Genomic DNA, 12,019 nt, shown 5'->3' with positions numbered 1-12,019 from the left:
GGGCCAACAGGTGGCCACCAAACGGCCACCAAACGGCCACCAAACTCCACCAGACTCCACCAGGTCGCTTCCACGCGGCTGTCGGCTACAAAGCGAGCACGAAAACTTCTCATGAAAAATTTCAAGTTCATCACTCATTCAATTTACAGTACATTCTCTTTACCTCATACCGATACTTTATTCCTAATTACATCGAGTAACATAAAATACCCATCAAAAGATTCCAGAAAAGTCTTTCTAGAATCCTTTGTGGTTTCCATATGATGATTTTTCTTAAATGGGAATCTCTCTGACTCCTACATGGAGAGAAAATAAGAACTAACTGATGGAAACTACTGTAGTTGAGTAAAACCTTAAGCATCTTTCTTAGTATCCTGTGTTACCTCAGATTTATCCTTGCCTGCCTCTTCATCGGCTTTACGTTGATATTCCTTGTGTAGATTTTTCACCTGTTCCTTTAGCGTCACCAAATCGACATCTTTCTGCCCAAGTTCCTGCTTCAACTTTTCATACTCGATTGAGCTACTTTTGGATTCGGATCTGGCCTTGCCCTCCACAGTCAATCCAGAAGAAAGCTTATCTTTGTTTCTGACGAGAGATTCGAGAAGTAAAATATCAAAGTAAATCACCAACAACAAAAATAGAACTGCTCCACTGATGTACAGGTTTCTCTGTGCATAGAATTTCTTAGATCTGACATCCCAAATGGATTGGCCAATTGTCTTGGTTATAGGAGCTCTGGAGTTACCATAAGCGTAAATGCCTGCATTATCGTCTGCCAATTCCCTCGGAAATGATGTCTTGAAAGCATCCACAAACATGAGAGACACAATGATAGCAACGAAACTTAGTCCCACCTTGAACTGAGGGTTTTTTAAAGAGCTATAAATAGAGGTCACTATGGATTTCTGCACACGCTGAGGAAGCGGTAGCAGAATGATGGCTATTAGTGCTATCTCTACCACCAGCAAAGAGAATACAATGGACATTAGAAGCGACATGATGAATCGATTAATTGACCTAAAGAGAGAAGAACGAGAAGAACGAGAAGAACGATGATGACACTATTGCTCAAGCCAGGAATCTTACGCCTCGTCATATTCTGCATTTTATTCACCACATTCGCCACATCTAAGGTGACCCAAAAACCTACCGCCAAATCACATTAACGACTTCAATTAAATATTTAAAAAGAAACTGGAAAAAAAAAATGAAAAAAACCAATTGATACGTATAATTAAAGCCATAAGTGTCACATACCTCTTGCACGATTCAGGTACAGACATTTGGATAGATATTCAACCTCTTTTCAAAAGTATTAAAAGAACAAACAATGAATAACCAAACTTGGTTGGTCATGATATGATCACTTCGATGTACGAAGAAAAGAAGTAGGTCAACGCAAAAAAAAAAACACTCACAGATGTCTCAATTAACAAGCCTGGGCTGCTGCGCAGCAGCCCTGAAGATTGTAGAAAGGATGATAATTGAACAGATTGTCATTTCCGGTGGTCATCATCGAAGGGGCGGCTAATCTGGAGTAGGAAGAAGCAGTAGAAATAGAAGGAGCAGTAGAGATAGAAGGAGCAGCAGAAAGAGAAGAAGCAATAAATTGCTGTTGTTGTAGCTGCTGTTGCTGCTGCTGCTGCTGCTGCTGCTGCTGCTGCTGCTGCTGTTTAAACATCTGCTGATAAAGAGCGCAGTAATCAACAGAGTCGTCACCCATACACTTGTACTGAGGTAGCAACTGTTGTTGTTGTTGTTGTTGTTGAGGGAACCACAGAGGAGAAGACGATGAAGTAAGATCGAGTGGAGGGGTCACAGCATCAGAATAAGGAGACGAAACGGAAACCGAGTTCGAAGGAGACGAAACCTCACTAAACTTCTGGCACCAGGTCTGCCAACACTCTTCAATACAGAAGTATCCTTCCTCATAATGTAGCTTCCAACCAACGACAGCCAACCATTCTCTCTCCTTTTTGTTGATCAAAGCCACAGGAAGCCCTGTAGCATCAGACCAAGACTTGTTACGGAAAGTGTTGTCATCATTGAATTTATTGGCGAGAACCAGAGAAACCACCAAGTTTTGGAAGGTACCTTCATCGTTATCATCTCTAATAATGGTCTCGTGACACTTCTCTATTTTATCGGAGAGATACAAGAGAGCCAAAATGATAGTGGACTTGGGCAACCTTGTTGCCGAAAGAACCGACTTCACAGTTGAATGGAAGCCTGCCGTTGGACTGTCTGCTCGTTTAAGTAGACCAAATGAAAGCCACGAGACAAACTTAACCATTTGCTCCAAGTCATAGTCCAGAACAGCAGAGACGCCACCAGTAACCTGAGGAACATCAAGCTGATCTGGAGCAACAACTGGAACCACAGGTGCAGCCTGAAGTACAGCCCCAGTTGGAATAACCGGCATTGCCGACACCACTGGAATAGGCACCACAGGAAAACCCATGTAGTCATTCTTCTGATAAGTCATGCTAGAGCTATACGGATTGCAACCAAACAAAGAGCTTGGAGCAGCCTGAACAGGCAGATAATGTGCCAGCACAGGATGCGAAGGCACCCCATTAATACCCATAGACGTGGACATCGAGGAATTCATCTGAGAAGGAACCGGATAACCCTGGGCAATGCTGGAAGGCAAAAAGCCGTAAGTCGAAGAGATCGACTCACACGGGTCACCACAAGAATCGAATCCATACGAACCGTATGGACCATAATTAGGAGCCATGGGCTGTTGTTGTTGACTCTGATGGATCTCGTTCTGGACCTGAGCTTGTTCAATCTGCTGACCAAAGTTGTAAGTGGTAGCAAACATCGAGAAGCGATAGAAAAATAGTTTAAAATAGAACGAAAAGAAAGAAAGTAGTGGAAGATAGTCTTCCCTTGCCTGGCCGAAAGTAACCTAATACCTCGGTTGGGATCACTGATTGAGATAGGACCTTTTTCGCCTTTTTCCCAGATGGTAAGAAACCGAAAGCTTCAAACACAAAGAGAGAAAAATATGAACACCGCAACACAGTCTATAAAAGATATGGACTAGTGTAGAAGAGTAGAAAACGATGTAATATATATATATATTCTCTGTAGAAAAGAGATATATATATATATGTACAAGGACGATGAGAACAACCTAATGAAAACGGTTGAAGTAAGAAGCAAAAGACGCTTTGGCTTAAGAAGAAGTAAAGAGCATCCTGTGGGGCAACAAATTAATTTTTCACTTTAACTGAACGTAACGGATCGAAAATTTCCTACACAAAAGAATTTTTTTAATTAGGACTGTTCGAGAGGCTGGCGCTATAGCCACGTAGCGGCTCAAAATTGGAGCCGGTGTGAAAAATTTTCCGGCAAGAAAGCAGAAAATTAGTAGAGAAAATAAGCAGAAAAATTTTCAGCATGAGTAAGCGGGAAAGTCCAGATCGGCAAATACAGGGGAAACTAGTAGACCAGTAGACTAGTAGACCAGTAGACCAGTAGACCAGTAGACCAGTAGACCAGTAGACCAGTAGACCAGTGGACCAGTAGATACCAGACAACTTCTCTTTTGAAAGATTTCTCCAACTACATTCCCGACATCCCTAATCCTTACCTCAGACGCAAAGATCATGTGATGTGACGCATATTATTCTGGGTACGCACATTAATTTTACAACCGAAAATTCCCGCAGAAGCCCACAGATTCTACGCCACTAAATTAACATATTTATACCCCCATACGATATTAACACTTAGATAATACGAATAAAAAATTGACGCTCAACCACCGAAACCATACAAGGTTCTTCCTTGTCTTTTCAAAGCATAAACGACATCCAAGGAAGTCACAGTCTTTCTCTTGGCATGCTCAGTATAAGTAACGGCATCTCTTATAACATTCTCCAAGAATGATTTAAGAACAGCTCTAACTTCCTCATAAATCAATGCAGAGATTCTCTTAACACCACCTCTTCTAGCCAATCTTCTGATTGCTGGCTTAGTGATACCCTGAATGTTATCTCTAAGAATCTTTCTGTGCCTTTTGGCACCGCCTTTTCCTAATCCTTTTCCACCTTTACCTCTACCAGACATGATGAAGTAACGATAATTATATGTTGAAGATAGAGTAAAAGAGGAGAAAAAAAAAATAAACAGACAAGCCCAAAAATACTTTAAGGCGAATCACCCCCTTTTTAAACCTGTTTTCACCTGAGCTTGTAAACAACTCGAAACATTACTGCCTGCATTCTTCGCCTTAAGATTGCTGCTCCAATTCTCTGCCTGTCCACCCAATTTTACAATAACCCGAATGGTGCAATCTCAGTGCGAAAAAATTTCCCACTCGCGCTTTCCTGTGTGGCTTCCTGGACTGTTTCTCGCGTTTAGGGCCATGTAGCGAAAGCATGAGAAACTAAAGATCTAGGTAACTAGTACTTCCAGGCAATCGCTTCTGTTAATTTTTATATAACTGTAATCCACAGACTTCGGGCTTAAACTTGATACCACTTCTACGCTCCTAACTGCCCGACTAAGCTCTTTACTCTACACTTATTCTTTCTCGCGCCTCCTCAACCATTCACTATATCAAACCGAAAATCCGTATACAAATCTTCGCGATTTAGCCCGTTCTCAGTTTTTCGCAGGGAATATTTGCGTTCGCGCTATTCATACCCATGACAAAAGTTACACCTCGCTGTGTAACTATCAGTCCATCTAGATAAATTGCTGCGCTCGCTTTCTCGTTGAGAACATGAGCCATAATTTGCCCCCCAATTTGTTAGAGCCCATGTAATGATTAATAACACAACATATCGAAAGAGAAAATTTTTTCTCAATACCCCCCCTATTCCTCCATTCCCCTTCCTCCCATATAAATAATCGCGAGCTCGCATATTCGATAAGTACATCTTTTACTATCACATTCTTTCTACAATCATCTATTAAAAATGGCAAGAACTAAACAAACAGCCAGAAAATCTACCGGTGGTAAAGCACCAAGAAAGCAGTTGGCATCCAAGGCTGCCAGAAAATCCGCCCCTTCTACAGGTGGTGTCAAGAAGCCTCATAGATATAAGCCAGGTACTGTTGCTTTGAGAGAGATCAGAAGATTCCAGAAATCTACCGAATTGTTGATCAGAAAGTTGCCTTTCCAAAGATTGGTCAGAGAGATTGCTCAGGATTTCAAGACCGACTTGAGATTCCAGTCTTCTGCCATTGGTGCTTTGCAGGAGTCTGTCGAGGCTTACTTGGTTTCGCTATTTGAAGACACCAACTTGTGTGCTATTCATGCCAAGAGAGTTACTATCCAGAAGAAGGATATTCAGTTGGCAAGAAGATTGAGAGGTGAGAGATCTTAAGTATTGTCATGATGATACCTTTTATATTATTTAGCGTTCAGTGTTCTTTGTTTTAACGGGGTTAGTTTGTTACTATAGTAAATCCGCTTGTAGCAGGAAAAAAAAATTTAGAATTGTGCGCGAATTAATCATCGGCTTTTATCTTTAGGCGATTTGTCTATGTTAAATGGTGTTGACTCTATCGAACTCGTATATTCATTAATTCGTCCATAATGTATTTAATACCTGAAAAAGGTAAGTGAAATGTAAACCGAATCTCATGAATTCAATTATTAACAATTCCAGAATTATACACGGTGCTTCAACTCTTCTACTGTGCCAGATATAGAGAGTTGGCAAAGGCAAATCTCGTCCACGAATTGGATTTCAGTGATGACACGTATCAATTCGAAGCCACTAACTACCAGATCAGATCGCACATTTTGCTTGGTCAATTTAAACAGGCCCTTACAGCTATTGAGACAAATAAACAGCTATTGGTCTCGTTCACTGAGAATGCAGAGGCAGAATTCTTGAAGTCTGAATTGGAAAGTTTGATTCATTATGCAGACTTCCTTCAAAACAGTAACGATGCCGTTGCCGAGAAGTACTTTCTCAGTAAGACCCTTACCGGTGGTCTCACATCCTTATTGGCTGCCTGCTACTATGCCAAATTGGGGGATTATGAAACTGCTTTGGAGAAACTTCAACCTAAAGAAGACTTGGAAAACGTTGCTTTCGGCTGCTACTTACTTCTTCTACTTGCGAAAACCTCCGAAGCTGAGAAATATTTAGACAAAAGCATCAACAACTCTGCTGCTACTGATACTATTGGTTATAATCAAACCAGCTCTTGGTTACAGTTGAGCCAATACGGTGACGACTTGAAGAAGGCTTACTATCACTACGATGAATTGGCCAGCTCCGACAATACCGAGTCTCTCAAATGTTTAGTGTGTCTATTGACTGCCCAGATGAAGCTTCTTCATTTCCCTGAGGCCCAAGAGGTGTTGGATGAGATTGTATCTTTCAAGAAGAAGAATGCTGAGGACTTGACCAATTGGGAGTCCGATCTTCTTATCAATCAGATCGCTTTGAAGTGCATACAGAGTAAGAATGATGAGGCTAACAAGTTGCTCACTAACTTGAAGACTCAGTATTCAGATTCACCTTACTTGAAGGACTTGGACGAGAAGCAGGCAGCATTCGATGGCATCGTGGCAAAGTACTCTGCTTAAAAGCGTGTCAAATTAGTATATTAGGTAATATTAGGTAGTCATAACTGAAATGTTGCTGTGTTCTTTCTCTTTCTCTTTCTCTGTCTGTGCTTTTTCTTCTTGTGAACTTGCTTTACGTGCGCACCTGAAGGCGATTCTGCACATTCAGGTGAAATGGATTTCGAGCTTGAACTGACATTTGCGGCTTCATCACCAGTAATCACTGTCCCCATTGTAGCTCTTCCTCTTCCGCTAGATTTCGCTTGTGTTGCGCTATCACCGGGAATTCCTCCAGCACCTGGAGAGGGTCGAAAACTGTTCACTTTCCTCTCATACTCTGCAGAGTCCATCGGCGAGCTTCGGGTCTCGGTAGGCATATCTTGCATTGATTCCTCCTTCTCTTTCAAACGGTAAGAAGGTGGATCCGATTCTGGAGTGTTTGATTTCGACCGCGATTGCCCTCTCTTAGACTCTCCAGAACCTTCCAGCGAATTTGTTGCATCTACCCTTGTAGCAGCCTTTTCACACTCTTCCATCTTTGAACTTCCTACTCTTTCACTCTTCTTTAAAATCGGTTTAGGTCCAAAGAATGTCTGCTCCTCTTCCGGATATTCAGGTGGTAGCTCTTCTCCTTTATCTAATAGTGGATCTTTCGAAAGCAGCATATTTGAATAGCTTGGCGGAGCACCAATGGTACCCTCATTCTGGTTTTCACAAAATCCCAACTTCTTCACATTAGCTTCAATAAATACAAATCCCAACTGACCCAAGTTAACAGTCACCTTGCAGGCACCCCCAACTGATCCAATACACGGATACAACTCCACTTTGAGACGCTTCACAATCTCAAGAATGCTTTTACCGTTGTGTGTAATGAACACAGCACCTGTGATAGACCGATAACCTATGCCAATCACATCACCCTCCAACAGTTGCGGCATAATCACGGGAAGATCTCCATCATCCAAATATGGCATGTTGTTCCTCCGAACGGTTCCATCACTTTGCACGGCCACAGAGTAAGCTGACATGCCAGGAAGTTGAAAGTTCGGATATGGCTTCGTGACCAAACCAATGGCTATAGTAGTTTTCGGATTGAAATCATATAGTTTCGTCTCAAAATAGATGGTATCATTTTTCCGGTTTTTGTAAGGCAAAGGAATGTTCATAATGGTAGAGGACATTCGAGACGTAAGGAAAGTAACCTCTGTGAGTTCCTGCACTATAAATGGCGTCTTGCTGAACTGTAGCTGGCGATAATTAAGAGGTTTTGTTTTCTGGTTAACAGACGTATATGATTGTTTGAGAGAGGTACCAGGAGCTTGTGGTGCAAGTAGAGGACTGCATTCTGTTACAGTAGTAGTGGAAGCATGGCTATCGTCTGCAGTAGCAACATTGACATCAGTTTCCTCTATCTCCCTCTCCTCATCCTCAACATCCTGTATTAAATCAGTAAGTTGATCGTGAAAAGTTTCAAAGTAGAAGGATCGGATTCCCCTATCTCTGATCAACAAATACGTAGCATCAATCTCATCGTAGGAAAGAAAACTCACATAGTTAAGTACAGGTTTATTGTACTCGTAGAACTTGCGTGCCAACTTGAATCGAATCTTTTCAATTGTCGAAAGAGAATCGTAAAGATCAGGACGATCATAGTTGGTATTAGCAATCTGTAAAGAGTCGGGAATGCAAACAGACTCGTCCTCATAAGAAGACATCAAAGAGTCTCTAAAAAACACTGCGTATACTAAGAAGCAAAATGACGTCACCAACAGTAGCGTAATCAGCGTACTGAATATGATCAAGTACACTAGTTGGGAATCATCCATGATAAATGATGAAAGAACAAAGGTCACCAAAGCAGTAAGTAATGAAAAACCACATATAATAAAATATTTATTTATTTATCGGAAATCAAATCAAAAAAAAATGTGGGGAGAGAAAAAAAGGATGAGGTATCTCACGTTATTAGCGTAAACTGATTACCGATTAGAGTAGCAATAAATAGATAAATGTATGATCAGAAAAAGCATTACATCAAATCAAATCAAACGAAAAGGACAAAACAGACGAGAAAACAAACAAAACTAAACAGTAAAAACAGTGAAAGACAAGAAAGAAAGAAAAAATCAAATCAAATCAAAAAAATAAAATAAAAGTGAAAATCAGAACTGTCTTAATATCAAGAAATCGGAGAAGTCATCACCAATGGAGACAACAGCAACCTTTTTCAGCGTTTAAAGAAGAGAAAGAAAGCTTCAAAATAAAGAGAAAAACAAAAACAGGAACGAGGACAAGGGCAAGAAAAAGACAGAAACAAAAAAATGCGTCATCATCATAATCATAGCAACATTTCTAGAGGGTTCTCAATGATGGTCTTCAAAGCCTTGATGTAGTCACCACCCTTCTTACCATCAACAACTCTGTGATCGAAAGTACCTGAAATATTCATGATATCGTCAAAGACGAATCCGAATGGAGAAGCCTTATCAGGCACAGCTCTCTTCTGGACAGTAGAGATGGCCAAAATACCTGATTGAGGTGGATTCAAGATAGAGGTAAATTGATTAACGGCGTGATTCATACCCAAGTTGGAGATGGTGATAGTGCCACCCTGGAATTCTTCAGGCATCAACTTGTTATCCTTGGCTTTCTGAGCCAACTCCTTCACCTGGATTGAAATCCGTTCCAATCCCTTGGTTTCACAGTTCTTGACGATTGGAGTGATCAAACCAGTTGGAGTTGCCACAGCAATGGAGATGTCGACATTGTTGTATTGTCTAATAACACCTTCCTCTTCCAAGTATGAGGAGTTAACCTCAGGAACTCTTTGGCAAGCCTTGGCAACAGCCTTGATCACCAAATCATTGATGGAAAGCTTGTATCTTCCATCTGCAGAAGCATTCAAAGACTTTCTCAATTTCAAAAGCTTTCCAACAGAAATGTCGGAAGAGACAAAGTAGTCAGGAGCAGTCTGCTTGGATGCAGTGAGTCTCTTGGAAATAGTCTTTCTCATGTTGGTCAATGGGATGTCTTCGAAAGAAGCAGCGGCAGCAGCTGCACCATTTGGAGCGGCCTCGGCTGGCTTAGCGGCCAAAGCATCAACATCCTTAGCAGTGATTCTACCATTTGGACCGGTACCTTTAACACCCTTCAAAGAGAGGCCTTTTTCTAAGGCAAGCAATTTGGCGTATGGTGAGGCGAGGATACGATCAGTTGGAGCGGCAGTAGCAGCTGGAGAGGCAGCTGGAGCAGAGGAAGCAGCTGGGGCAGCGGTGGCTGGAGCGGCAGCAGGTGCAGCTTCCTCAGCAGCGGCTGGGGCAACAGCATCACCGTTACCGGCATCAGCAGCAGTATAGTCCTTGAAAGCAGCAACATCTTCCTGCTCTTCAACGTAGACAGCAATTGGCTTTCCGACGGGAACAGCCTCAGAGTTATCAGGAACAAGAATCTTGGCTAACCAACCATCTTCTTGGAACTCAAAGTCCATTTGAGCTTTATCCGTCTCAACCTCAGCAATACAGTCACTAGTGGACAACTTATCACCTTCCTTCTTGTTCCACTTGACCAAGTTACCCTCAGTCATGGTTGGAGAAAGGGCAGGCATGTTAATGACGGTATGGTCAGGGAATTTTGAGGCATAAAATCTTGTAGCATACTGCAAAGCAGCAATACGTGGGAGTCTCAGGGCAGGCCGAGTGGCGAGCCTAATTGCAGAGAAAGCAAGCGACATGATGAAGAAGTAAAAAAAAGGGAATAAAAATCTATACTAAGGAACTAAGAAAGTTGGACAATTGTAGAGTTTTACACAGCTTAACTTCACTTGATTGATTAGTCTGTCCCTTGTAGATAGAAATAAATCAACTGTTGGAAGGAGAGAAGAAAGGAAAAGAAAGAGAAGAAAAGACAGCGGAAAGAAAAAAAGGAGAAGGTAACGAGATGGAAATGAAAGGAAAAGGCTCTGTGAGAATGGAAATTAATTGAATTCGTCGCAGTTCATAATCAGGCAGTAACGGAAGAAGCGAAAAAAAGAGGGAAAAAACAAAAAACAGGCCCCGAAACTGCGGCAATTATGGGGAGAAAAGTGCGATCCGGTGGGTGGTACGGACAACTCAATGCTGGGGAATCGCATGAGGGAGGAGCGAGACCCGCTGAAAGATGCAGAATGGCAAGTGTGGGTGGGGATCATACGGGGAAAACTGGGGGAAACTACAGGAGAATCCGCCTTCTATCAGGCGCGGCGAAAAAGCTGCTTTTTCCGCGCACCTTTACCGCGCGGAGCGATCTCTTCCTCAGCAGACAAACTGCTCCGTGGGTTAATCCTGGCCGAGAACCAAGCCCGAAACTTTTAGTTTTTCCAACTTGATGTGGGGACTTGGTCTCCCCTTTCGTGGGGTGGATACAGTGGGGAGACCGCTGGTGCATGGAGGTATATTCAAGAATGCGTGCACCTCAACAAATGTAATATTTACATCTCTGCACCATTCAGACCTTGAGGCGGAAAGGGGAAAAGGGGAAAGTGGAAGTGCGTCGATGAAAACTTAAGAAGTGAACTCAACTTTTCACTGGAGCTAACTTTGATTCTTAGTGAGTTGTACGAAGATATAAATATGGCATCTCTCAATTTATCGGAAGAATCCAAAGAGAGACTCGGAAGAGTTATGGAAACTACAAGGAATATTATCCACTATAGCTGGATTCCATTCATCCTTTACTTGGGATGGCAGTCGACGTCAGCTAAACCAAATTTTATACAGCTGGTTTCTCCTCTCCCTTCTGCTTGAACTTATAACTGTATATAACTAAATGTGACATTATATTATATTATACATCCCAACAATTTGCAAATCTTTTTGAAAGTCTTTCCTGCTGGAAGTCCCACTCCATTATAAAAATCCCCCTTCATCCCCGTGATAAAAGTCGATCCGTAGCCTTGGATTCGGAAACCTCCGGCTACTTGAAGTCCTTCACCCGACTTGCAATAAGTCTCGATAAATATATCGCTAATGTCTTTTTTCATGCACACTTCTGTGGTTTCGACAAATCGTTCCATTCGATAACCTTGAGGAGCATCCGCATCCCCCAGCAATAAGACCACACCAGAGTGAATAAAGATAGGAGCATTCGAATCTCGAAGTTCTTTCAACATTTCACAGTTGGACTCGTAACTCTCTGGCTTTTCGTAGATCTGACCGTTGCTTTCTACCACGGTATCAGCAGCAATAAGTAAGATGTTTCCTTGTCTTTGAGAGAAATCCAATTGATTCCACACAGCCAGAATCTTGCCAGTTGCCGTCTCTTGAACATACTGTTCGATGGACAGTTTCGACTTGTCTAGATTTTCCTCGAAATTCGACGGAACTATAGTTGGCTCGAACCCCAATTGATTGAGAATTTGCTTTCTTCGAGGAGATGTTGAACAGAGATAAAACTTGTATTGAGCGATTTTATCAAAGACAGGATGAGGGAATGACA

General features: G+C 42.0%; 5 protein-coding genes across 5 annotated transcripts; 1 reads left to right on the top strand and 4 right to left on the bottom strand.

The window, feature by feature from the left end:
* Nucleotides 1-353: 353 nt before the first annotated feature.
* FOA43_004800 (uncharacterized protein) lies at nucleotides 354-2,830 on the bottom strand (the record flags this gene model as incomplete). The annotated part of the gene is made up of 2 exons (XM_038925024.1): nucleotides 354-882; nucleotides 1,494-2,830. 2 exons carry the CDS (start codon nucleotides 2,828-2,830, stop codon nucleotides 354-356), a joined length of 1,866 nt encoding a protein of 621 aa, XP_038780952.1.
* Nucleotides 2,831-3,771: 941 nt separating this feature from the next.
* Nucleotides 3,772-4,083, bottom strand: HHF1_2 (Histone H4; the record flags this gene model as incomplete). Its single annotated transcript, XM_038925023.1, has 1 exon — nucleotides 3,772-4,083. One exon carries the CDS (start codon nucleotides 4,081-4,083, stop codon nucleotides 3,772-3,774), a length of 312 nt encoding a protein of 103 aa, XP_038780951.1.
* Nucleotides 4,084-4,937: 854 nt separating this feature from the next.
* FOA43_004798 (uncharacterized protein) lies at nucleotides 4,938-6,565 on the top strand (the record flags this gene model as incomplete). The annotated part of the gene is made up of 2 exons (XM_038925022.1): nucleotides 4,938-5,334; nucleotides 5,634-6,565. 2 exons carry the CDS (start codon nucleotides 4,938-4,940, stop codon nucleotides 6,563-6,565), a joined length of 1,329 nt encoding a protein of 442 aa, XP_038780950.1.
* A 38-nt stretch (nucleotides 6,566-6,603) lies between these two features.
* Nucleotides 6,604-8,373, bottom strand: FOA43_004797 (uncharacterized protein; the record flags this gene model as incomplete). Its single annotated transcript, XM_038925021.1, has 1 exon — nucleotides 6,604-8,373. One exon carries the CDS (start codon nucleotides 8,371-8,373, stop codon nucleotides 6,604-6,606), a length of 1,770 nt encoding a protein of 589 aa, XP_038780949.1.
* A 512-nt stretch (nucleotides 8,374-8,885) lies between these two features.
* FOA43_004796 (uncharacterized protein) lies at nucleotides 8,886-10,277 on the bottom strand (the record flags this gene model as incomplete). The annotated part of the gene is made up of 1 exon (XM_038925020.1): nucleotides 8,886-10,277. One exon carries the CDS (start codon nucleotides 10,275-10,277, stop codon nucleotides 8,886-8,888), a length of 1,392 nt encoding a protein of 463 aa, XP_038780948.1.
* Nucleotides 10,278-12,019: the final 1,742 nt, after the last annotated feature.

This window comes from Brettanomyces nanus, chromosome 4 (genome assembly GCF_011074865.1).
Source record: "Brettanomyces nanus chromosome 4, complete sequence".
Taxonomy (NCBI): domain Eukaryota; kingdom Fungi; phylum Ascomycota; class Pichiomycetes; order Pichiales; family Pichiaceae; genus Brettanomyces; species Brettanomyces nanus.
This window is presented reverse-complemented; position numbering and strand designations above follow the sequence as displayed.